This window comes from Ambystoma mexicanum, chromosome 5p, assembly GCF_040938575.1.
Source record: "Ambystoma mexicanum isolate Mex_15411 chromosome 5p, UKY_AmexF1_1, whole genome shotgun sequence".
NCBI lineage: Eukaryota > Metazoa > Chordata > Amphibia > Caudata > Ambystomatidae > Ambystoma > Ambystoma mexicanum.
In genome coordinates, this window is record NC_090930.1 from 1,021,032,704 (window position 1) to 1,021,060,201 (window position 27,498).

General features: G+C 49.6%; 1 protein-coding gene across 10 annotated transcripts in view; it reads right to left on the bottom strand.

Moving 5' to 3' along the window:
* PRP4K (pre-mRNA processing factor kinase PRP4K) overlaps positions 1-27,498 on the bottom strand; it is a 1,306,928-nt gene that overhangs the window by 344,261 nt on the left and 935,169 nt on the right. For all 10 annotated transcript variants that reach the window (XR_011274234.1, XR_011274233.1, XR_011274232.1 and 7 more), the window contains one exon: positions 21,341-21,494. Coding sequence is in view for 4 of the 10 variants with exons in the window: in XM_069613497.1 (XP_069469598.1) it covers positions 21,341-21,494 (154 nt within the window). In the remaining 6 variants the exon portion in view is untranslated. The remainder of the gene's footprint in view (positions 1-21,340; positions 21,495-27,498) is intronic.

Genomic DNA, 27,498 nt, shown 5'->3' on the forward strand with positions numbered 1-27,498 from the left:
TTCAAAACGAAATGGTGAAAGAAGAAAGCCAGGACCTGTTTAAACAAAAAAGGGGCTTAAGGCGCCATCTTGAAATACATGGCTTCCGTGATTTTTAGTCAACGGTGTTCGCGGTCGGGAAAAATAATGGTAGTTTGTTCTAAAACCACTGCCACCAGCCATTTCGATAGAAAAGGGTAGCATTTGACTGCTACATGAGTTTCTAGACATAGGGGATACTAGGTAACCCCTCCAGCACTCTATAGGAAGATAGTGTGTGCTGGGTCTAGGAATTTAAAAAGACTAGTAAAGTCAATTTAACCTTAAATTTTCTGGGAAACAGTAGTTTATCTCAGAGAAGGTATTTAAACCTTTGGGAAGTCTAAACGACATCCCTGTGTCACTTCACTGAGGGTGCTGTGTGTTTGGCAGAATCCAGGGTAGTTCCCTTAGGGAGCACTACCAGATTAGGACTACAGGCGAGAGCAATAAATCCCCTTTGGTATCAGTCTGTACCACAAAGATTTAGTTGGTAGCTGTGGCTGAGCAGTCATACTTATCTCAAGAGGGAGATGAGCAGTATTCAGGGTTGACACAATAGGTAGTACAGTACTATGGAGCAAGGAAACACTGACCAAAGTTTTGTATTTAAAAAGAGAATATATATTTATTTTATACACTTCTAAGTCAACACATAGATCACAGTTAATAAAGTAAGTTAAGTTTTAGTCAAAAGAAAAGCATATACAACTCCCTATTCAATTGTAGACAAGTTTGCGGTATAGTGAAAAGTGAGCAAAACGGCACAGTGAAAACCTACTACAAATGGCACTCTACCAATTCAACGAAAGGGAGGGAACGTGCAAGTTAAACCGAAATATCTTCAGACACCCCCTAGCAACACTTCCCTAAAGTTTTGTGAACAAGTAATGCACAGTAACACTTTAACCAAAAGACAAGTGAATGAAAACTGAGCAAAATGGCACTCCACAAGTTAAAACAGTAGGAAGGAAGAGGGGTTTAGAGGATTTAGGTGCATCAACACATTTCTCATTGAAAACTAAACTAGTGAGAGCAGATCTAACAAATCAGCCTGAGTCAATAGGCCTGAGCCAGAGTCAGTGGTACAGGACCAAGATCTTAGGAGTAAAAATGTTCTTGTAGCTGCAGTCAAGTCTTTAGTAGAAAACTTTTTAAGAGGTAGATGCAAGGCGAAATACAATGTTGAGAGAGGTCGGCCGACCCCACAAGTAGTTAAAGGATTTAAAACACCTTTAGGGCTACCACAGAGAAAAGGCGGCTTGGCGGAACAATGTACCTTAAACGTTGAGAGATGGCTCCTGCGGTGGCGGTTGTTCCTAGTAGTTCCTGCAGGTCGACGGGTCCAACAGAGGAAGAGAGGCTCTCGTCGTGGAGGAAGGTTCGAGACGCTGCACTACCCAGGGATGAAACCAGCCGCAGTGCTGCCAAACGAAGTTTAAAAGGTACGCTCCTTTTAATCGCGGTCCGGGTCGATAGCTGCCTGGCTATTCGGTCTTCAAGTGCGGGGCACTGTCGAGTCGACCAAGGCAGGTCCGAGGATGCGATCGGTGAACTGGTTGACCCCACCAGCTCAAGGGAAGTAGGCTCCTCGCTGGAGATCTCCTCTCGTTGTGTGGAAGAAAAAGTGGTGAGACGATCGGGCAGGGCTTCACCGGTGTATAGATGCTGAGATGTCTCTGGCGTCTCTTTCCTTCGGTTCCGTAGTTCCAGTGGCGACGTCTTGCTCTTCCAGTCCTCAGGACCCTGCTTTTATGCAGAAAGGGACCCATTCATACAGCCTAGCTGTCACTCACACAGTGGAGTGGTCATCTTGGCGGGAGACCCTCCAGCCTATCAGGTTAGCCTGCGACCTGAGTTGCGGTGGCAACTCTGTCTGGGGGTTCTACTCCCGCTCCCAAACAACAGACCCACCCCAGACTCAGTGGCGCCGAAAGGAGGGCTTCTTGGCAGAAGCCCGCCAAAAGTACGAACAAAGGATCCCCGACCTGGGTTAGGAAAATGGAGTAAGACCCGAGAAAGAAGTATTCAAGTTCTGGCAAATAAAACCTACCGGAGTAAAGTTAATAATAAAATAAACCGGCGGTATGTTAGAGGCTGTCAGTGAAAGTGGTAGCCTCGACCAATGGGAAAATCTCATAGAGAAATATTCGTGGTCGAATATAAAAGGTATTAACCACTGCCACCAGCCAGAAACTTTGTAGCGGGGGACTTTAAAGTACCCTCTCGAAAATGAACATAGGGGAAAAACTATTAACCCCTTCCAGTACTTCCATATTATGATGGGGTGTACTGGTTACGTTCATAAAAATCGACTAGTAAAGTCAATGGGGACTTTACATGCCCTGGGAGACAGTAGTCAGTCCCAGGGTATGGAGTCTATGTTTGGGGGTCGCTACGACACCCCTGTGTCACGGCACGGAGGGTGCTGTGGGACACATGTGCATAAAGATGGTTCCTATGGGTGAGAGAAAAGATCCCATAGGCATTAAACACAAAAATAGCCTAGAACACACATAGCAAAAATGCCTAAGAGTGGGGAAAAGTGTCTCACTCTTAGCAGGTAAAAAGAAATAAACCCTTCAAATCCAGCAAAGCTGCTGGGGGACTCTATAGGTAAGGGAAATTAGCCATTAATTGAGAATTCTCCCTAACACTGTGTGACACATAAAAAAGATGATGCCTATGGAGTTGTTTAAAACTCCATAACCAAAAAAAAAAAATAAACACAGAAAACAAACAGAATTTAAAAGTCCCAAAGTTCACTAAAGGAGCTGGGGGTCTCTAAGGTAGAGAGTAATTAGCCCATTTTGAGAATTCTTCCTAACACTCGTGACCGTCTCCTGATGAGGGGGGTGAAGGGCGGGGTCTTGAAATCTGCACCCGCCGACAGATGTGCATGGACACCCCACCACCGAATTGCCCGACGGAAACTCTTTTCAAGGGCGATCTTGTCCTCGAAGCTTTCCGATACCTGGATCCAACGGGGGTTTAACTCCTGCAGCGGTCGCCTCCGCAGCCTGCACAGGCGCACAAGGTATATGCACAACGACATCATGCTGAGGGACTTGATGGACATCTCTTGCGATCTTCAGGGTCAACAGCCGTTGTGCCTTGTCCAGGATGGCGCTATTCTCTCCTCCGACGGGGACGCCAGGCACAACACTGTGTTAAGCCGGGACCCCAGAAATAGCGCATCCTACGATTGCACCAAGCAGGACTTCGCAAAGTTTATCGAGAACCCCAGTTCCGTGAGTAGCTGGACGGTCCCCACTGTGTGCTCGGCATGGGTCTCTCTCGACTTCGCTTGGATGAGCCATTCATCCAGGCAGGGGTAGACATGAATCCCATGCAGGCGCAACACGCCGCCACTGGCGCCAGACACTTGGTGAAAACCCTTGTTGCCGACTTCAATCCGAAGGGGAGGGCGTTGAATTGGTAAAGCTGTCCTTGGACCACGAAGAGCAGAAACTTGCTGTGCCCTTGTGAATGGGGATGTGGAAATAGGCATCCTCCAGGTCCAGCGACTATAAGAAATAATCTCCTTCCAGTTGTCCCAGCACGTGCTAAAGGGTGACCATCTGAAACTTCTGGGACCAGATGTACTTGTTGAGGCAGCAGAGGTCCAGTATGGGTCTCCATTCGCCAGTCACCTTTCTGACGAGGAAGTACACCAATGAGCTTTTTTGGGACGAGTTCCATCGCGCCCTTCTTCAGCATGGCCCGTACCTCCAGAAGGAGTTGAGGGACGTGGTTTTCCTTCCTGGCCACCGGTGAAATGCACAGACACTTCAGTTGAAATTCCAGGGTGCACCCGTGGGTCAGGGCATCCAGCACCCAACAGTCGGTGGAGAAGGACTTCCACACGCTGACGAAGTTGTGTTCCGTCGCCCCATGGCGTCCAGCTTCTTTCCCTCGCCGTCCAGGGGGGAAGAGGACGACGCCGAAGAGCCGGAAGACTTCTCATTTGTCGCCAAGACCACAGAGTCCGGGGACGGTTGGGATCTAAGGCACATAGGTGCAGAGTACGGTACTCTGTATTTCTTCTCGTACCAGTCCCTCTTTGCCGGGGCAGAGGACTGGTTCTTCATAAGGGACAGCCCTTCTTCCCAAATGTTGTCCAATAGAGGGATTGAAAGCACGGTCTTCCTCTTGGCCTCCTGGCGCTGGTACAGGAAGCCTTCCTTCTCCTCGGGGGCCAGTTGAAACATTTCCGAGGCCCTAGCGATCATGGCATGAAACGAGCCAATCTCATTGGGCAGCAAGGCCCTGGGCAATGGCAACGGGAGGTCCACTCCATCGTCGTTGTCCGTACCAGTCGTAGCCGTATTCGGTTCTGTACCGTCCCTCGGAGGAGGGGATGGCGATGAAGGATGGCAAGGTGGTGGAGGGTGGACTCTTCTTCACTTGACAGGGGGTTCCCCCGACAGCCCAGGTGCCACGAGAACTCCCGCTGGCGATAGGGGCATCCTTGTCTGAATCTCCGAGCACAAGCTTTGCAGTGCCTGTAGGATGTCCGCCGACACGTCAGCTGGCGGTGGTTGCTGCAATGGGAGGGGTAGCAGTGGCGTGATGTCCTCCGGCTCCTCACCGCCCTGCTGCTCCTCGTCGGTTCCTTCGCTGCTCTCCACATCTGCCTCGCTGGGGTCCTTCCCATAGGACCTGGCCTCGACGAACTTCTTATCCAGTACGGCCTTCAGACCAGAAAGCTCCTCCTCCTCGGAGGAGATGTCCGAGCCCTGCAGGACTACCCTCCCACCTTCTGCTCTACCAGCGGGGACTGTCTAGGGGAGACGATCAGCATCATCTTTACCAGTGTCTTCCCAATGGGTAGAAAAGAAGATTCCATCCGAGTAGGCAGGGAAACTCTCGTCTTAGGGGCTGCCTCTTGCGAATCCGCATCCGCGGCCTTCGCTAGGGACGCCACCACTCCTTCAAGAGAAGATTTGGACTGGTGGACCTGGGCCTTCACGACCTTAGGCGTGCTTGAGGCCTTCCCCGTGGGTTTACCCGGATGGTCCAACTTCCTCTTCATCGCAGACCCGGAGTGTTGGCTCGTGGTAGAGGGTGCCGGAGATGCCGTCCCCGACCTGGCTGCTGAGGAGCCCATCCCAACAGAGCTCCCGGTGCACGCGGGAGCGCCCTCAAAGGTCTTAGAAGACCGCTCATATTTCCTCTTGCTGGGTGAGGCTTGCTGCCCCGGGATCTTCATCTGGAGCTACTCGGAGAGCCGCTTGCAACGGTTCTTCATGGTACGAGGCACCATATCCTTGCAGAATGCACAGGTCTCCTCCACGTGCTTTTTGGTCGGAATGTAGGCAGTAAAGGCACAGCGAGTGCCCATCGTCCAGGAAAAGGTTCCATAGTCCACATCCAGGGCAGATCCTGAACAGAGGCATTGAGTCTCCTTTTATCTTCAGCCATGTCCACGAGGAGTAGGCCTCAAAGAATCTTCCGGAATCCTTCAAGAAGGGTGCTCTATGATAAATGGCCCTTGAGGGGCATAGAAAGTTCCGAAAATGGATGATGGAGCTTGAGGCTCGATTGACCGAAAAAATAGAAAAAATTTAAGAAAAAGTGCAAAACGCAGTAAAAAGTCTGAGAGCTAATCACGAAGACTCCCACCACTCTAACGTGCGGTAAATATCGTAAGATGGCTGCCAGAGGAGGAGCTTAGGTAGAGGGCAGTCATTGGCTGGGACAGTATGACCCAGAGACCAGTGATTGGTTGTTAGAAGAAAGACAGTTCAGAAGTGAAACTGAAATGATTTTTTTCTTTACCGAGGATTCCCAGCCTGACGACTGGGAATATTCATGAGCATGTGAATCCATGCCAGACCCCATACTGGAGAATCAGAATGGGCCTCCAGCCCACTGTCTTCTTTCTGACTAGAAAGTATCTGGAATAGACTCCGGAGCAGCTGGGGAACTAGATCTATCTGTGCTTTTTGCAGCATGGCCCATACCTCTTCTGATGGATGTGCTGCTCCTGATGGGCCACTGGAGGGATCTGCAGACACCTGTGCTGAAACTCCAGGGTATGTCCTTAGGCAAGAGCGTCCAGAACTCATCTGTCGTTTGTGATCTTTCTCCACTCGCTGACGAACCTCATCAGCTGGCATCCCACCGGGGTGCATGGGTGAGGGATCAACGTCCTGGTCGGTTCAGGCTTGATTCAGCGCCAGCGTCCTGCCCTGCGGTCGACAGCTACGCTGTCCTCTGCTACTGGAAGCCTGGGAACAGCCTCTGTAGGCTTCCCGAGTCATGGATCTGGAAGGCTGAATGTACAATGAGGAAAAACCTTTGGAAGACCTGCTCGACTTTCCTCAGGAGGAGCGAAAAGAAGGGCATGTCCATTAACTTAGCTTGGACCACCTGGCGGAAATTCGTGGCCTTCATCCAGCCTGGGCTATGAAGGCAGACACTGTTCCCCATTTGCTGGAACCCCGTGTCGGCAACGTCCAATGCCACTGTGATGGCGTGATCAGACGCTGCCTCCCCTTCCAGGAAGAGAGCGGTTGCCACCATCTTCTTATCGTCAGAGAGGACCGCCAAAATTGACCCCAGCTTGTACCACAGCTCCCTGTCGTACCTGGCTAGGATCACCTTCCTTCCCATGGCGTCCATCCTCTTCCCCTCGCTGTCTGTAGGTTGGAAGACGAGGACGACGACGGGTTGGTTAACTGTTTCCTCGTGACCACCGATACCACTGAATCCGGCGATGGCTGTGACCTCAGGCACTTCGGTGCGTAGTCCGGTACCCGATACTTCTTTTCCAGCCTATCCCTCTGGGGTTCCGCAAAGGGCGAAGATCTCTTGAAGGACTTCCTGAGCTAGCTCCCACTCGTGGGAGACTGTACTCTGCATGCTCAGAGCGTCCGCTGTCAAATTCTTCTCTCCGGGGAGGTAAAAACTGCCGATAGAGAGATTCCTTCCCGAATTGCCCAAAACCAGAGCTGCATTGCCTCTCTGCACAGTGGCAGTGATCCTACGCCTCCTCTTTTGTTGAGGTAGCGCATGGCCACCGTGTTGTCCGCCATCAGGACATTTCTCCCCTGTACTCATGGCAGGAAAGCTTTCAGCGCTAGTCTGATCGCTCTCAGCTCTAATAGGTTGATATGTAGTCTGGACTCCGATGGAGACCAACGACCGCTGATGGTCAAGTCGTTGGCATGGGCTCCCCACCCTGTGAGCGAGGCGTCTGTGACTACTGTTATCTCTGGCCATGGTTGCCAAAACAGTTCTCCTTTCAAGATGTTCTCTGAATAGGCCCACCATTGAAGGTCGTGGGCTACCTTGTCCAGAATCCTGAGGAGGTCTGACATTCTCCCTGAGAATTGTGACCACTGACTTCTCAGTGCCCAATGAAGAGATCTCATTCTCAGGCGAGCCTCTGGCACAAGGAAGATGCAGGATGCCATGAGGCCTAGCAACCGCAAAAAGTCAAAGGCTGGGAGATGCTGGGCATTTTGAAACTTGGTGACCATCTGTAGAATATCTTGAGCCCTCACCTCTGGTGGCGAGGCTTTTCCCAGGGAAGTGTCCAGGACCGCTCCAATGAACTGGAGTCTCTGAGATGGTATCATCTGTGACTTCTTTAAATTGAGGGAAAAGCCCAGTCTGTGAAGGAAGAGGCAGACATAATCTAGCTGGGTCTGGGCCTGTTCCGAAGATATGGCCCTGATCAGCCAATCGTCCAGGTAGGGATAGACGTGGATCCCTTCCCTCCTTAGACTCGCCGCCACTACAGACATCAGCTTGGTAAAGACCCTCGGGGCGGAGGTCAGCCCAAATGGCAGAACTCGAAATTGATAATGAGAGTTGCCAATTGCGAACCTCAGGTATTTCCTGTGCTTGAGATGGATTGGCACATGGAAATAAGCATCCTGAAGGTCCAGAGATACCAGCCAGTCCTGGAGATGGAGGGCCTGAAGGATCTGAGAGAGAGTTACCATCTTGAACGTGTCCTTCCTGAGGAAGGAACAAGTTACTTACCTGTAACTGTTGTTCTCCAGCATGGGTCTGGCATGGATTCACATGCTCATGAATATTCCCCGTCGTCAGGCTGGGAATCCTCGGTAAAGAAAAAATAGATACGACATACCGGCCGACTGCAGAGAGGTTCTTGCAAAGGCCAGGGCGTCCTCAACTCTTAAATGCTACGGACACAAATGGAAGAGGTTCTCTGTCTGGTGCCACGCACAGAAGATTAACCCTCTACGGATTACGGCTCCCCAAGTACTGCCGTACCTACTGAAGCTGGACTGGCGCACGCGTCCATCAAGATTCATCTTGCTGCGATCTCCCGATACACCAGAACCACGGGGCGGACGTCTTTGTGGTCTCATCATCTGGTGAAAGAGTTCATGAAGGGACTGTTCAGATCGTTCCACGCCGGGGCCGGAGCCTTCACCGGCGGGGAGCTCAACGTGGTGCTGACCAAGCTCATGGGACCTCCGTTCGAGCCTCTGCACTCGGCTCCGTTGAAGTTCTTGTCGTGGAAAACAGCGTTTCTTGTGGCCATCACCTCCGCACGACGGGTGGGAGAGATCCAGGCCCTTTCCTGCAAGGCCCCGTACTTGACTTTTCACGACACAAGGGTAGTGCTCAGGACGCACCCCTCCTTCATGCCCAAGGTGCCGTCGGACTTCCACCTCAACGGACCCTTGGTGTTGCCTGTTTTCTTCCCGTCGCCGGCTGAAAGGACTTTGCACTCGCTGGATGTGGCTAGAGCGCTGAAGTTCTACGTGGACCGCACGAAGTGTTTTCGGAAGACGTCACAACTCTTTGTGAACTTTGGACCTGTCAATCAGGGGAAGGCTCCCTCGAAGACTTCCATTTCCAGATGGCTCTCCGGCTGTATCATGTACTGTCATCGGTTCGCAAACCGACCGCTGCCTGGCCATCCGAGAGCCCATTCCACCAGAGCGATCGCAGCTACCACGGCGTTCCTATCTGGTGTTCCCTTGCTGAACATCTGCAGGGCTGCTACGTGGAGGTCGACGCACACCTTCACGAAATTCTACTGCGTCGATCGGGATTCCAGGGAGGAGTCCAGGGTCGGCCAAGCAGTGCTGCGCAACCTGTTCGCCTAAGGTGAGCCTGGTGAGGAGGTAAGAATTGCTTTATGTTGAGTTTGATGTAATGCTTAATGTTGAGCCTTTGCCACCTCCCGTGGTGTACTGCTATGTATTTTTTATTCATGAGCATGTGAATCCATGCCAGACCCCATGCTGGAGAAGGAACAAGTTACTTACCTGTAACTGTTCTCCAGCATGGGTCTGGCATGGATTCACATGCGAACCCTCCCGCCTACCCCTCTGCGGCTCTTCACTTGGTCATACTGCCACTTCACGTGCTACCAAATCTGAAGATGGCTGCCAGAGGCGGGGCTTAGGTAGAGAACAGTCATTGGCTGTGGTCAGTATGACGCAGAGATCAGTGATTGGTTACTACTACAAAAGACAGATCAGAAACAAAACTGATACTGTTTTTTTCTTTACCGAGGATTCCCAGCCTGACGACGGGGAATATTCATGAGCATGTGAATCCATGCCAGACCCCATGCTGGAGAACTTGTTCAATTCTCGTAAGTCCAGGATGGGCCTCAGTCCTCCGTCCTTCTTTGGTATGAGAAAGTAGGGGGAGTACCAGCCCTTGTTCCTGTCCGCTACAGGTACCGGTTCTATGGCACCTTTCTCTAGCAGGTCCATAATTTCCTGCAAGAGGAGCGGATCTGGAACTTTTTGGGAGCTGTTCCCCGGTGGATGACTGAGGGATGTGTAGAAAGGGTAGGCAGTAACCTTGGGCAACTGTCTCCAACGCCCAAGCATCTGACGTTATAGCCTGCCATTCTGTCAGATGGTGAGTTAACCTGCCCCCTACAGGTGTCTTGTGTGCGAAGGCCTCAGAGTGGTTTGGGGGCGGCTGATGCAGATGCTGAGGGTAAAGAGGCACCTGCTGCTGTCTTAGTAACTTTGACCCGTCCACCTTGGGTGGATCTTCTTTGGCCTCTTTGAGCCAGCTGTCCTCTGCCTTTTCCGAATGCAGAATAATAGCGAAAGGACTTTCTTCTCCCAGAGGTTCCTGAGGTGCGAAAAGGAGTCTGGCGGATAGCAGCTCCTAAGGATTTTGCTGCTGTTTTAGAAGTCTGTAACTTTTCCAGACTGTCATCCGCCTTCTTCCCGAATAATGAAGAGCCGTCAAAGGGCATATTCAAAAGTCTGGCCTGTACATCAGGGGCAAAGCCCGACTTTCGCATCCACGCATGCCAGCGGATTGTTGTACTTGCCGCCATGGCCCTCCTGATACTGTCCGCAGAATCGATGCCTGTTTGAAGTGATTCGCACATGGCATCTTTGCCATCTTGAATGATGTTAAGGAAGGCTTCCTTCTCCTCTCCATCGGGTATGCAGTCAGCCGCTGATGAAGCACACTCCCATAATGTGTGACTGAACCTGGCGAGCGTACAGGTGGCGTTGATGGACTTCAACGCCATACTACAGGCAGAGAAGACTTTCGTACCTCTTGTCATCCCTATCCTGTGGGACAGTAGGGTAAGCAGTCCTACTGCTGGTTTGAAGTTGCCGCTTGAACCACCAGGCTTCTCTGGGGTCGGGTGTTTTGACAGGTATTCAGGGTCAGCAGCCGCTACCCTATACTTTTGTCGACAGTCTTTTATTGACTGCTGGGATAACTTCGGGAGTTTCCCAATTGGATGCAATTTTTCTTTGTAGGGCTGCATGGAAGGGGACCACCGGGTCCTCCTGTGGACCTTTGTCCAATATATCCGTTAGATCATCCTGATGGAAAACAGGTGAAGGCGCAGACCAACCCATAAACTCAATTATTCTTGCCATCAGGGTTCTATATGGTGTTTCGGCATGTTCCCCTGGGTCTGGCTTTACAAATTCCACTTCTGGGGAGGTGTCAAGTCCACTTGCCTCATGAAGTGACTCCTGTAGTTCCTTCAGCCTTCTTTCCTCAGAGGTGAAATCCTCTGCAGCATGCAGTGTGGATCTCTGTAAACCAAAAGTGTCTTGGTCAGAGTCTTCCATTTCTTCATAAATTGAAGAAAGACCAGGGTATTCTGATCTCTGAAATGGAGTAAAGCCCATCTCTACGGCCGAAGGAGCCAAACCCGTCGTTATTGGACGAGAAAATGTCGAAGTTGTCGAGGCCGATGTAACCGGCTTCGAAGGTGCCGAAAATGGCGTCGAAAAAACTGGAAGGGGTCTCGAAGAACTCGAGAGGATCGGGATCCTACTCGAGGGCATCGACGACGGTCTCGACGTCGTGCCGGAGGCCCTTGAAAACACTGTTGGCTGTGTAGCCTTGGTCCTCTCTTTCATCGGCGTCGACGATGGCGTCGAGTCGATCGACCAATTCGTCGAGGAACCCTTCGACAACGGCGTCAATGGTGCCGACCTGTGCGTGGAAGGAATCTTTGACGACGGCGTCGAAGGAACCTTCCACGACGGCGAAGACGGTGCCTTCTTACCCGATGGCTCATGGCGCTCTCGGGTGGAATGTTTCGCCGGCTGCTGCGACTCGCAGCGTTTAGATTTTTTGGGTTTTTCACCCGAGGTATCACCCTCAGCTGTCTTCGAGGGGGTCGAGGCCGCGTTCTCGAAGACGCTTAACATTTTCTTTCTGAATTCCTCCCACTCAGCTTGAGAACTGTGTTTGGTGGGACAGGAAACTCTTTCTGGGGACACCGAAGACGACGAGGAATGGGACCTTCGACGTCTCTTTTTTGAGTGTCTAGATCTCGACGAATGGTGGGAGCTGCTTCGAGATCTAGAATGGGAGTGTTTTCGACGGCGAGGAGACGAATGCCTCGACTCAGTCGACAAAGCCTTCGAGGAGGATTTGGCTGACTTACCTCTCTCTCGAGCTTTCGCTCCTTCAGGGCTTTCGCCGTCATGGACATGCAGTCCTCACACTCCGAACAATGGTGCTCGGACCCCAAGCACCATAAACACACCCTGTGTGGATCCGTTATTGACATCTTTTTACCGCAGTCTCAACATTTCTTGAAGCCGGATCGCGGCGTCGTCGGTTCTGATGAAGAAGCCATCGAGAACGATAAGGAATATTCTTCCAAATAGATTTAGATAAACCTGACTGAACTGAGCAACGACGTTCCGAGGCCACACGAAGCACGGAAAAACGGAACTGAGCAACGGACGCAGCGCGTGTCTATTTATGGGCATGGTGACGTCGCGCTGATACGGTGGCCGTCGAGGGACATCGACTTGGCGGACGTCGACGCGCAGCGCCCTCTACAGAGGGTGGGGTGTGCTGTACCCATAAAGTAAAGGTAAGTAAGACAGGGGTCATCTTGTTATTGTTGGGAACAGTAGTTCACTCAAGAAAATGTAGTTAAACATTAAGAGAAGTCCAAGGGACGTCTCAGTGGCACGGCAGAAAAGGTGCAGTGTGTCACAATGTAAAAGCAGATGCCTATGGGCTTTACCAGACTCCATGAAACAGAAAGGAACGTAGGAAATCATACGGCCTCATTACAAGGAGGACGGAATGGGTTTAACGGCGCCGGTAAAGGTGTCGGTCCCGTTAATCTCATTCCGCCCTATTACAAGGCTCCCTTACGGGACCCGCTCTGGACGTCTGGTCAGACCATACTTCCTTTGCGGGTCCTGTGAGGGGACCAGGGAGCTAACAAAGGGCCCGTTATTAACAGGCCCTTTGTTAGCTCTCTCCCCATTCCCATTGAGCCCTATGGGGGCTGAAAGGGGAATGGGGATGTGTTCCCGGAATGGGGAAATACTGGGTCCTCCAAGGATGGAATGGCCCGCTATTTCCCCATTCAGGGACCACGGACCCAGACCAGAGTTTGGAGGCAGCCATGCCCTTATTAAGGGCATGGCTGCCTCCAAATTCGTAATGAGGCCCATAGTCAGGAAAACACATGAGTGAGTGAGAAAAAGGTCCCACTCACTCAGGAGTAAACATTTAAAAGCCCAGAGTCCAGCAAAAGAGCTGGGGGTTTCTAAGGTTAAATGGATTTGGCACAGAAATGAAAATTCTCCCTAACAGACACCTTCTGGCTTCTCAGAGTGTGGGTCCCAGACTCTCAGACCACCTGGTGAGCTCCCCAGCCAGGTTCTCTTTTGCTACTTCTTATGGGTGTGAATCTCAGATCCGCTCTTCACCTGGTATACTCAACTGCCAGGACCTTTTAATGCAATGTCTCTCTCCCTCTCTTTCTCTGTCATTCATCATAATGTGTATGTGTCTTCCCTTAGTTACTTTAAGTTCAAGTACTGGGATGATGAAGAGGACATGGATTCCAATGAGGATTACGTGTTCCCCCCACTTTGCCAATTCACTCTTTCAGGGTCTATTCTGCGTTCCTTTCTCTCCTTTGGGTTTTCCGACAACTTTGGTACTTTGACCATTCGCGATCAATCGGGTACTTGCCTCAATGTCTGCTGTTGTTCAACAGCTTTACCCTGTTGTCGGTACAGAGCGTTCTCGCTTTTGGTGCTCGAACAAAGCCTATCCTGGCTTCTCATTCCTGGCACAATTTATCTCTCTCCTGGTTGGCTTCTCAAGTGGACCGGCATCGCTGTACTACGCAGCCGGCCTGCAGCTCACCTCTTCACTTCTTCTCCCATTGCTGACATTGCTCAGCAACCACCGATCTTGGTTCTGCCTACTCACTCATTTCCCCGGCTAGCACAGGGTGCTGAGGTTTGCTCCCTTTCTGGCCACCTCATCTCGCCTGCCCTCAGGGTTCACCTCCAGGCCAGGACACTGTCTGTTCTGCTGTCATGAATCACCCCGAACTCCGTAATAGGTTTCACCACTATGATCTGGAGACAGTAGAAGACAAATTCTTCCTACAACTGTAACCCTCTGTTTTAAGCTGACAAGAAAAGGGGTCCAGTAGTCGGAAGATAGGACATCACTCCCGAATACCTGTTGTAAATATCACAGGTTACTAGCCAGTAGTACTAGAATGTCTCCCTGCCCTGTATCAGAAGAGTGCCCACCTGTATGTATTAATTGGAGGCGATGAGGACAGGGAAGGAACAAGGAAGTGACGTCCCAAAGCACACCCAGGAAACTATGAAAATATAGGAGGACCCAGAATTAAAAGATCAAACAGTAACCCAGAAAGAGAAATCAACAAACTGGTTAGATCTTACCATGAGCCAAGGTCTGGGACACTCCGAGTTCAAAGGCTGTAACAGTCCTGCAATTCCATGCGGAAATCCGGAGAGAGGACAGTTCCAAAAGAGACACCTATCCCGCCGGCACGAGGACGCCTACGCAGCAGACAGGAAAGCATCTCTAATTCCAAGCTGCTGATAACACAACCTATCCCGCCGGTACGAGGACGCCTAAAATGAAGCAGGAAAGCGTCTTATATCCGGGCTGATGAGATGCAGAAAAGATGCTAGCCGAATTCCAAGGTAAAATTAACCAAGAGTACCAATAACCAAAGAGGAACAAGGATCCAAGAACAACAGCTAGACAGGTCAGTAATAATCCGAGTCAGTAACAAGGAGGCAAGGCAAGAGCAGGGCAAACCACAATCAATCCAAACAGAAGTCCAAGGTTAGGTACACACGAAGGCAGAGTGTCATAAGGGAGTTCCAAGAGGTATCCAAAAGCAGGCCACGGTCAGGAAAACGAAAGAAATCCAAAAACGAAGCGCCAACAGATTGCACAACAAAATGCTCAATCAGAAGCACCGCCGCATCTGTTTTTCACGGCTTTTCTTCTGGACGCGTGCGTCGCCGCGTGACGCTGTGTCACATGATGCCGTGTCACGTGACGTGGAACATCCGTTAGGCGTCCATGGTGCCATGGAAACTGCCAACGCCAGAGAAACAGTGCGCTGTAGCAAGACCTACCCGTACCTCTGACTGGGAACATGGGGCGCCGGGCAGGTATTTTTAGCAACCTTTTGCGGCCAACCGGGAGTGCACTCCTGACAGTTCCCTCTCCCAAAGGAGCACGCACCCCCCAAGACTTAAGAAAACAAGCCAGCAGACGAGGCGCGTTAATGTTCCGCAGTGGCTCCCAAGTCCGATCCTCAGGCCCATAACCCTTCCAGTCAATCAGGAACTCAAACACCCCCATCGCACTCGCGAATCAAGGATGGCCCTACCTCAAAGACATCAGAAGGAAGAGTGAGTGGAGGAGCATGGTTAGTGGATGAACGGGTACTAGGACAAAAAGGTTTGAGTAACGAAACATGACAAACCGGATGTATCTTCCAAGAAGACGGAAGAACGAGTCTGACAACCACAAGATTAATCGCTTCACTAATGACATAAGGCCCCACATAGCGGGGCAGTAAAGTCTTGCGTCCCGGGAGACGCAAATTCCTGGAGGACAACCACACCTTCATAACAGGACAATAATCCTGCTCAGGTGAACGATGCAGATCGGTAAATCACTTTGCAGACTCCTGAGCCATATACAGATGTTCCTCAACACTCCTGTGAACAGCCGAAACATCCTGGACACAAGCCAGAGCAGCCTGATTGTCCATAGGCACAGAGGGGTCCAGAGGTAAGGCCCTCGGATGTTGACCATAGAGGTCAAAGAACGGGGGAAGACCCCGTAGAGGTATAGACGGAGTTGTTATATGCAAATTCCGCCGCCACCAGTACCGACAACCAGATTTATGATGTTGAAGGATTAGGCAGCGTAGGTACTGCTCGAGAGTAGCGTTCAACCGTTCAGTCAGGCCATCAGTCCGAGGATGGTAGGAACTTGAGAACCGGTCGTTAATATCAAACGAAGACGTAAGGAATCTCCAAACGTGTGGGGTAAACTGCGTTCCCCTGTTGGAAACCACGATGGACAGCAAACCAAAGAATATGAAGACATGCCTCAAAAACAAATCCGCTAACACCGGTGCCGAAGGTAGACCGCAACAGGGAACAAACACAGCCATCTTTGTAAAATAGTCGATGAACACCCATAAAGTGTTATACTCCTGTACGACGGGAAGGTCCACGTTGAAATCCATGGATACCATAGCCCAGAGGCGCTGCAACATTGGCAAGGGACGGAGCAAACCTACGGCTTGGACGGTGAGGATTTGCACCGAATACAAATAGCACAGGTCTTGATGTAATCAGCCACGTATCGATCCAAGGAAGGCCACCAACACCACCGGCGCAGCAATTCTGCAGTCTTCCTGCGATCGGGACGAGCCAAAAAGACCGAATCGTGGCACCACTGGAGTGCAGTCTGATGAGTCCTAGCATCTGCTATATACAAAAGACCTTGTATGTATGGCAGCATACTCACTATGTCCAAAAGCAAGTCCGTTAGTTCTGTAGGTGTACTTTTAACCCACTCACTGAGGGCAGCTCTAAGAGATGGCTGCGGGGTACAACCGCAGACCATCTGATGTGGCAACAAAAGTGTTTCAACATGATTGGAAGTAAGAGGAGTGTCATGAAGACGTGAAAGGGCATCCGCCTTTGAATGCTGACTGCCAGGACGATACGTAATAGTAAAGTCAAACATAGAAAAGAACTCGTGCAAACGAGCATGCCGGGAAGAGGAAGCTTGACCGACTTCATGGCTAGGAGGTTATGGTGATCGGTAAAGACCTGGATAGCATGAACGGCCCCTAACAGATAATGCTGCCATTCTCTAAATGCCTCACGAATTGCCAATAATTCTCTGTCACTGACTTAATAGTTCTTCTCGAAAGGAGTAAGTTTACAAGAGAAGAAGGCAACCGGATGACCCATACCTGTATCCTTGCAATGTTGGGACAGAATGGTGCCTATGGCTATACCCGATGCATCAGCCTCCACTTGAAAAAGAGAAGTAGGGTCAGGATGTTGCAAAACAGGTGCGGAGGTAAAGGAGTGTTTTAATGACTCAAAGGCCAGTTGCGCCTTGTCTGTCCAACAGAACTGCTGTTTAGTACTAGTCAAAGCTGTCAGAGGCAACACTATCACTGAAAAGTAACGTATGAAACGCCTATAAAAATTCGCGAATCCTAAAAAGGACTGCAGCTCCTTCAATGATTTAGGACTGGGCCAATCCAAGACTGCACTGACCTTTGCTTTATTCATCTGTATACCTTTGCTGGTTAGATAATAACCTAAAAATTCCACCTCAGTGGTTTGGAAAACACATTTTTCTAATTTGGCATAGAGGTGATTCTCGCGAAGGCGATGGAGAACACTTGTAACATGCTTAACATGTTGTTAAGACATAGAATATATCAAAATATAGTCCAAGTAAACCACTACATACTGATCCAACATGTCATGGAATATGTCGTTAATAAAATTCTGGAAAGTGGCTGGTGCGTTGCATAAGCCAAAGGGCATTATACAATACTCAAAGCCCATATTTAGTTTTGAAAGCAGTCTTCCACTCATCACCCTCGCGTATGTGCACCAAATTGTACGCACCGCGTAGATCCAACTTGGTGAATATGGTGGATTTGCCTAGTTGATCAAGAAGCACGGAAATCAGAGTACGTGGGTACTGATACCATATAGTGACGGCATTCAGTGCCGTGTAATCGATACAGGGTCTCAGGTCCCCCTTCTTTTAGGGCACAAAAAACAACAGGGAAGCCGCTGGGGATCGTGAAGGGCAAATGAACCCAGTACGAAGCGCATGCTCAATATATTCCTTCAAGACCGTGTCCTCCTTTGGTGAAAGGGAACAAATACAGCCATTAGGAATAGTGGCGCCAGGCTTCAAATCAATGGGACAGTCATATGGTCTGTGGGGGGGGGGGGGGGGGGTAACTGTTCCGCACAGGCCTTGTCAAAAACATCTTGATAATTACTGTATGCTGCAGGCAGAGTGGATACGGAAACCGACCCCACAATGGAATCGGAATCAAGAGTGCCTTTAAGGAGCGCTTGGCATGGACCCCTAGATGGCGACTGTGCTCGATCGAAACAATGTGCCTCACAAAACACAGAGAAAAAGCTTACATTTTGCTTTTGCCAATCAATGCATGGGTTGTGTTGCGTTAACCATGGCAAGCCAAGAATGGCCCGGTATTGAGGGGCGGCAATCAGATCAAAATTAAGTTCCTCAGTGTGACCGTCTTCCGAAATCATGGTTAACATCACGGTCCCTTCTGTGATCATTCCAGAAACCACAGAGGTGCCGTCTACTGCATTAACTACCTCAGGGCGTTCTTTGGTTACAGTGGGTATGTTGTTATCCCGGGCATATTGTATGTCCAGGTAATTGCCAGTTGCTCCAGAATCTATGACTGCAAATGTAGTCCATGGTATACCAGAACGACAACAAAAGAACATGGCAATGGTGAATGGAGAAAACCCACCAAAGGTAGTGGAATCCTTGTACATAAGGCTCGGCACAAGGACCCAGTCTACTTCCGAGCTCTGAAGTTACCCTGGGGCCTACTGGGCTTCTTGGGGCATGATTTGATGGAAGGCTCAGAGGATACAGAGTAAAAACACAGGTTGTTTTTTCTGCGTCTTTCTCGTTCATCTAGTGACAAAGGGCCCCGTACTGCCCCAATTTGCATGGGTTCAGGTTCCGTACAACCACTGACATCTGGACGCGGAGCAACGCGAAAAGGTGACTTGCGTTCTCCCTTTCTCTCTGTCTGACATCAATTTGCATTACCAGATCTAGAAGGTCTGTGAAGACGGATGGTACAACTGGGACAGTAGCCAAAGTATCTTTTAGAGAATCGGAAAGCCCTTTATAAAACACAGCAGATATTTTTTCCTCCGGCCAGTTTGTCTCAGCTACCAACTGATTGAACTTGGCAACGTAGGACAAGATAGGGGTATTACCCTGTTGGAGGTTAAGCAACTCCAAGTCGGTAGCTTGAGACTTATGTCGGGTATCAAAAACATTACCCATATCTGCAAGCAGAGCGCCACAAACCAACAACATAAAACTATTCTGTTCTGGCAAAGGATTCGCCCAAGCTGCAGCTGTTCCGCCCAAATATGTTAGAACGAATGCAACTTCGTAGTAGAGTCCGGAAAGGAAGCCGGTCGGCATAAGAAATGAAGTCGATATTGGTTGACAAATGTCCTGAAATGCTTCGGGTCACCATTAAATCTCTGTGGGGCTGCGAGAAGAAATTGCGTGGACATCAACACTGGTACTGGCTCTTGCCTGGGTAATGCGTAACCTTCCCCCGTTGACGTAGAAGGGGTGGGTTGTGACACAGTAGCCTGAGCCACCTGTAAAGCATCAATGCGGCGATGAGTGGCATCATGAGCAACGGTAATGTCTGCACGCAGCTCAGATACCAGTTGTACCAATTTGTCCAGAGCGTCTGTCTCCATGTTAGAGGCTTCCGATTCTGTCATGAATCACCCCGAACTGCGTAATAGGATTCACCACTATGGAACTGGAGACAAATTCTTCCTAAAACTGTAACCCTGTTTTTAGCTGACAAGCAAAGGAGTCCAGTAGTCAGAAGATAGGACTTCACTCCTGAATACCTGTTGTAAAGAAAATATTACAGGGAGTCAGTAGTATTAGAATGTCTCCCTGCCCTGTATCAGAAGAGTGCCCATCTGTATGTGTTAATTGGAGGTGATGAGGACAGGGAAGGAACAAGAAAGTGACGTCCTCAAGAGCAACCAGGAACCTATGAAAATATAGGAGGAACCCGCATTAATTAAACGATCAAACAGTAACCCAGAATGAGAAATCAACAAACTGGTTAGATCTTACCATGAGCCAAGGTCTGGGACACTCGGAGTTCAAAGGCTGTAACAGTCTTGCAATTCCATGTGGAAATCTGGAGCAAAGACAGTTCCAAAAGAGACACCTATCCCGCCGGCACGAGGACGCCTACACAGCAGACAGAAAAGTGTCTCTAGTTCTAAGCTGCTGAAAACAAAACCTATCCCACTGGCACACTCGAAAGGTGAAGCAGAAAAGCGTGTTACATCCAGGCTGATGATGAGTTGCAGAAAAGAAGCTAGCCGAATTCCAAGGTAAAATTATACCAGAGTACCAATAACCAAAGAGGAACAAGGATCCAAGAACAACAGCTAGGCAGGTAAGTAATAATCCGAGTCAGTAACAAGGAGGCAAGGCAAGAGCAGGGCAAACCACAATCAATCCAAACAAGTCCAAGGTTCGGCACACACGAAGGCAGAGTGTCATAAGGGAGTTCCAAGAGGTATCCAAAAGCAGGCCAAGGTCAGGAAAACTAAAGAAATCCAAAAACGAAGCGCAAACAGATTGCACAACAAAATTCTCAATCAGATGCACCGCTGCATCTGTTTTGCGTGGCTTTACTTCCGGACGCGACGTGGAACGTCCGTTAGGCGTCCATGGCAACTACCAACGCCAGAGAAACGGTGTGCTGCAGCAAGACCTGCCCGTACCCCTGACTGGAAACACGGGGCGCCGGGCAGGTATTTTTAGCAACCTTTTGCGGCCAACCAGGAGTGCACTCCTGACATCTGCCCTGTATGCTGCGTCTCCTGTCCGCTTCCAAGCTGATGCTTGGAAAAGGAAGCTCTTTCCATTTTCCTACAGCAGCTGATTTAAACTCCCGCCTCCAAACTCGAAGGTGTTTTAGACCAATCACATTCTTCCAAACACGAGACTGCATGTCGTGGGTCACACTGTTGTTCATCGAAGTCCTCTTCCTCGTTTCAGTACATGTTGTTTCAAAAGGTGAAAAATTGGGTTGGAGAATGGAGGGGGTATCCCTAAATGAAAAGGGGGATACCATGTCTAGTCTGAGGATGTCCGATTCCCAGCTGAGGGTTGCCTCCCCTCATGTGATCCTCCCTCGTATAGCTGTCCCAAGGGTCAGGATCAGATGGCGGCTGCTGTCTCCAGGCCACATGAGGAGAGGCTATCTCAGGGAAAGGAGTGATGACATAATCAGATTCATCACAGCCATAAACATTTAAGAATCCAGTACCCTGTTCTCTTTATGGAAATTGCTATGGACAAATAGCCAGTGGCATCACAAATTTCAACAAAATGTTCAGAAGACTAAGGCATAGGAAAACAAATGTTTTTCTACTGAACACTGAAGATATGAACCTCCCAAAAAACAAACAAATCTGCCTGGAAAATGTGACCTATTACTCAGACATTTTCTGGATCCAGAAAAACAAAAAAACTAACATGGTGAATTGGGCATAAGAGGTTAATGTGTGGGAATTAATATTTGTTCTATTTTGTGTACGTGTTCTCTTCATTGGTTATCGCCCCTTTAGAACAAACTCAAGCTTTAACTTTCTTTTGATAGTTCTGTGCTGCAGGTGTGTTCTCAATCTAACATGTTTTAAAGTTGAAATACTTTTAGAAAAGTTCTGCAAAAGATACTTACTAAAATGTTGTCTGGCTTGATATCAGCATGAAGGATATTGCATCTTTTAAGCAACTTTAATGCCAGGAACAGTTGCTGACTGTAGGATCTAACTGCTTTGATATGAAGACCAACATCCTTTCCATATTTTTTCAATACCTCACGCAAATTCATGCTTAAAGAGAAAAATGACAAACAGGAATTAAATACAATAATTAACTGTGTCTGTATCCAAAGTAATTGCATAGTCTCCAATCATTTGAAATTAATTAGATATCACAATCTGATATGCAGAAGAGAAGCATTTGTAACATTTTCTAACTAATTGTTTTAGACTAAACAAATATCACTATTAAATGCACGAAAAACCAGGGTAATTAACCATTTGTTTGAACCTTGTTGGTAATAAATGTTTAAGACACAGTGGCAAAGAAGTTTGAAGAAGTCGATACTCTCAATTAGGGATGTGTACTCCAAGTAGAATAGTTCAATCCTAGTACTCTGGCATCATATGACACCATGAGTCTTTTCCATGAGCTGGTTTACCTGATGTTAACTGTTTAGTTGCCATTTGACTGATGTATATCGTTAGGTAAGAATTGATGTAGTCACACCGTGTGAGAATACACAACATTTATCTGCTTGGTATTAGGTAACCTCTCTTTTGGTATAGGTCTGTACTACACAAGTTGGTAGTGTGACTGATCAGCCAGGCCTATTAAATAAGCATTCTTTAAAAGGGCAATTCATGTAACAGTGCAAATATACTTTAAAATTACTTTTCAGAATCAGAAGCAATTAGTGGATAGTCTTTGGATATGCTTCTTCCACAATTCCTAAACCCTGAGATGACATCATTCATGGACAGTAATGCCATTTAACACTAGTTATACTTTGCAGATTCTGATGTTGCAGAAAGGAAAGGTTTAAGGAAGGAAAAGGTTAAACAGGTTCCCAGTATATGTGAGGACAACTAAATCTTCTGATGAAATCTAGACATGCCTTCCCAGCAGTAACAGTCCAAAACAAGTTACCACCTATGGAACAAACAATATCAAAGTCTATGGGCTAGAAAATTCTTCAGGGAGCCAGGACAGCCAAAGTCAATTGGAACAGTCTATGGAGCTGAGGCACTTCTTAGATAATAAAAGTCTTGCACAAAGTTAGAGAGTTTGTAGCAAAATCACTTGTAGGGTCACAAGCTGTTAAACCTGTGAGAAACAAGAGTTGGAATCAACTCTAAAAAGGTAAGCCACTGCAAAGCCCAACCGCGAATAGCACAGCTAAAAGACGGTTAAAGAAGAGTGGTCCAGCTGGATTCTGTCCTGTGTTCCTGAGTCTCAGTCGTGGGGACAAGAGGGAGGATGTCTGGAGGGCTCCTGCGGCGGTACTTGGGAGGTCGTCGGCAGCTACAGGCTCTTTTCGGCTCAGCAGCACTTCAGGGTTTGAGTGCTTGGTAAACAGCACCGTCGCGGATATCGGATACCGGTTGGGCTTCATTCATTCCTTGGGTCCTGTACTCTGGTGAGGGGACTGGAACTCTGGGCGTCCTGCTTCTGGATGGTCCTCAGGAGACTCCTGGATCTTCAAGCAGGATTTCAACTACATATTTCTCGACCCATGGCACTCGGTTCTTTTCTTGCAGCAGCGAAGTAGTACAGCAAGTCAGGGAAGATAGTCCAGTGGAGTTCGTCTCAGGGTTAGTTGGTCCCACTAACCCGAGGGAAGAAGTCGTCTCTTCCTGAGCTCTGTCGAATTGAAAAGGGAGTTTCAGCACAGCAGAAGGGTTTCACCGGGCAATTGAAAGGTCCAGGAGGATGCAGCGCGCTTGGTTCACGGTTTCTTCGTCAGGTGTTTCGCCCAGTGGCCGAATCTGCCTCTAGTCCCAAAAACCTCCCCTTTTAAGCAGGTTTTTCCCATTCATGCATAGCCTAGGCTGGCAATCACACAGCCAATCAACACTGGTTGCATTCAGACATTCCTAGAGACAAAGGACAGGGGGGGTTTTGGAACCCTCCCTCACATCCTGTCCTTCCAGACACTGGAGCCAGAGGCGGGCTTCAGGGCTGAAGCCAGCCAAAGGAAAGACAAAGGGCTTGAATCTGTTTCGACGCACAGAGTAAAACCCAAGAAAGACCTCACAAACAACACATGGCAAAAAAAAGAATTCAGGGCCATTTTGACAAAATGGTCACCCATGGGTGCTGTATTGCAACTGAGGGTTCAGCCTGCGGTAAAAAAGCACATTGCTAGGAAAAATTAAACCACTTCCACCAGCCATTTAAAGTAGTGAGTGTAACATAAAAATGTTAAATAAGTATGTAGGACAAGGGTCTACTAGGTAACCCCCCTTTCTCCCAGCACTTCACATTTGGGTGTGCTGGCCCTACATAGGGAAAAAAGGTAAGAAAAGTCAATTTCACTTTACTATTCTTGGGAACGGTAGTTCACACAAGAAGAACAAGTTACTCTCTTACCTGGTATCGTTCTTTTGATGGGATGGTCCGACGACGTATTCCATACCTATGACAGTAATCGTCACAGCTGTGCTGCTTCGGAAAATCTTCGGCGTCTGCGTCGATACGCCACCCTCGAGGACCTCCTCCGACGTCACTGGATGTTATAAGTAGGACGCACGACGCCCGTAGCCTCAGTTGTAGTTTTTCACAGAAAATGTGCCACCAGTCTTCTGCCAGTCTGACACACAAAGCCTTGTGGAAACGTAAGCTGAAATCGCATAAAAAATTATGTAGCGGGGAAGGTAGGGAGGGAGCGATATGGAATACGTCGTCAGACCATCCCATCGAAAGAACGTTACCAGGTAAGAGTAATTTGTTCTTCGAGGGATTGGGTCCTCTGACGTATTCCATATCTATGACAGGCTCCCAAAGCAGTACCAATGCAAGGAGGTGGGAAAAGAATTTAGAAAACAGAAATTTAGCATGCCCAATCAAATTGCGGAGTAAAGGACCGCCTTGCCAAAGGCCAGATCCTGCCCCCGGATGGAATCGAGGGAATAGTGACATACACAAAAGTATGTACCGAAGGCCAGGTGGCTGCATCACAGATGTTGCGAATAGGAACAACCCTCTGCAGGGCAGTAGTGGCAGCCATACCCATGGTAGAATGTACCCGTAAGCCGACCGGTGGGTCCTTACCTGCCAATCGGTAACACTCAGAGATAGCCAAAATAATCCAGCGAGACAAAGTCTGTTTCGTCACAGCCTGTCCCAAACGCTTTCCAGCGTAACCAATAAAGAGCTGATCGTCCACTCTGACCCGGGACATGCGTGAAATATAAAAGCTTAACGCTCTCCTAGGATCAAGCCTATGGAGCCTCTCTTCTTCCTTGCCAGGATGTGGAGGAGGATAAAATGCTGGAAGAACAACCTTCTGGCCTAAATGAAATTCCGACACCACCTTCTGGAGAAAAGAAGGACGAACTCTAAGGACAACCCTGCCCTTACGAAACACAGTGAAGGGTGGCTTAACTGAAAGTGTCTGTAACTCACTCACTCTGCGAGCGGAAGTGACCGCAACTAAAAATACCGTTTTCAGAGTTAACAGTCTCAAAGGGCATGAATGCAAAGGCTCAAACTGAGCACCCATCAGAAACTTGAGAACAAGGTTCAAATCCCAACAGGGCACCTGGAAAGGTGACGGAGGGAACACATTAGTGAGCCCTTTCAGAAACTGAGAAATTAAAGGAATTTTAAAATAGGAACACTCTTCAGACGAGCGCTTAAATATGGACAGCGCCGCCAGGTAACCTTTAATGGTACCCACTTGAAGGCCCCTGTGGGCCAAAGAAAGCAAAAAAGACAGAACCATGGGAATTTCACATGCAAAAAGGATCCACTTTCTTAACCCTGCACCAGTCGCAGAACTTCCTCCAACGGCAACGGTACAGGGACTTTGTTGCGGGCCTTCTGGCCGAAAGCAACACCTCCATCACGTCTTCAGGGAGGTCCCAATCCTTATGCCTCAACCTTTCAGAAACCAGGCGTGAAGGTTGAGGGACCTGACCTCTGGATGGAGAACCTGACCCCCCCTCCCATGAGAGCAGATTGTCTCGGTAGGGAAGACGTGGAGGGCAGATGGACAAGTCGAGAAGGTCCGGGTACCACATCCTCCGGGCCCACGCCGGAGCAATGAGGATCATCCGGGAACCAAACGTCCGTAACCTCAGCAGTACTTGCGGGATGACGGGGACGAGAGGAAACGCGTACAGCAGTGGGAATGACCACTCCACCACGAACGTGTCTCCTAAGGCTCCGTTTGGAGGAAATTCCCGCAAGCAGAACCTCTCGCACTTCCGGTTGACACTGGAGGCGAAGGGATCCACTTAAGGGGTCCCCCAAAGGGCGAAGATCTCCAGGAGAATCTCCTGAGCCAACTCCCACTCGTGAGAGATCGTGCTCTGCCTGCTCAGACCGTCCGCCGTCTCGTTTTCGTCTCCTGCCAGATGAACTGCCGAGATCAAAACTTCCTGCTGGATTGCCCAGAACCAGAGCTGCATCGCCTCCCTGCACAGAGGAAGTGACCCTGCCCCCCCCCCTTTTTGTTGAGGTAGTGCATGGCCACCGTGTTGTCAGTCAGGATCAGGACATTCTTTCCTCGCACAGTCAGCAGAAAAGCCTTCAGGGCTAGCCTGACGGCCCTCAGCTCCAACAGATTGATATGGAGTCTGGACTCCGACGGAGACCAACAACAGCTGTCAACTCGTTGGCATGAGCTCCCCATCCCGTGAGGGATGCGTCCGACACGATCGTCACCTCTGGCCAGGGCAGCCAAAATGGAGCCCCCTCATCAGATTGCCTTCGTCGGCCCACTACAGAAGTCCCGGTGACCGAAGACGGCACCTGAACAGGGTCCAACATCCTGCCGGAGGACTGAGACCACTGGAGCTTGAGCGCCCACTGCAAAGATCTCATCCGCAACCTGGCCTCTGGCACCAGAAGAATGCAGGATGCCATGAGGCCGAGCAGTCTCAAGAACTCGAATGCTGGGAGAGTCTGGGCAAGTTGAAACTTGTGCACCATCTGCTGAATGTGATGAGCCCTCACCTGGGGAGGAAAACACTGCCCCAGGGATGTGTCGAGCACTGCTCCGATGTACTGGAGCCTCTGAGTTGGTGTCAAATGGGCCTTCTTTAAGTTGAGGGAGAAGCCCAGCTTGTGGAGGGAGTGGCAGGTGACAGATGATCCAGGACTTGCTCGGGAGAGGGCGCCCTGATCAACCAATCGTCCAGGTAGGGGTAGACGTGAATCCCCCCTTTCCTGAGGTGCGCTGCCACCACCACCATCAGCTTGGTGAAGACCCTCGGGGCGGAGGTCAATCCGAACGACAGGACCTGAAACTGAAATTGCGAGTCGCCAACCGCGAACCTCAGGTACTTCTTGTGCTTTGGATGGATCGGCACATGAAAATAAGCGTCCTTGAGGTTTAGAGACACCAACCAGTCCTGAAGTTGAAGGGCCTGGAGGACTTGAGAAAGAGTAACCATCTTGAACTTGTCCTTCCTGAGGAGTTTGTTCAAACCGTGCAAGTCCATGATGGGTCTCAATCCCCCCGTCTTTCTTGGAAATCGCAAAATAAGGGGAATACCATCCCTTGTTCCTCTCTGCTACAGGCACCAGTTCTATGGCGCTTTTCCCCAGCAGGGATTGAATTTCCTGCGCAAGGAGCGGATCCAGACTCTTCAAAGAGAGATTCCCCGGTGGATTGTCTTGAGGCCTCTGCCGGAAAGGAAGACAGTAGTCGTGGGTTATGATCTCCAGAACCCACACATCTGAAGTAATGGCGTGCCACTCTGCAAGATGCTGCGCCAGCCTTTCCCCAACCGGCGAACCATGGGACATGGCCTCATGACTGAGCTGAAGCGGCTGCGGCAATGCCTGAGGGCAAAGAGGCAACAGCCCGAGCGGCCTTGGCACCTCAAGTACCTTGTTTTCACCTCTGGCACTCTTACGGAGGCACCTTTGACTGGCAGCTCCTCTCGCTTTACCAAAGGATGAGTAATAACTAAAAGAAACCTCCCCTCCATTGCTGTCCCCTAGGACGAAAAGGCGGAGGTTGTCGAACTGCAGCGCCCAAAGACTTTGCTGCAGCTTTGGAGGTCTGCAACCTCTCAAGGCTCTCCTCAGCCTTGCTGCCAAAAAGATGTTCCCTGTCAAAGG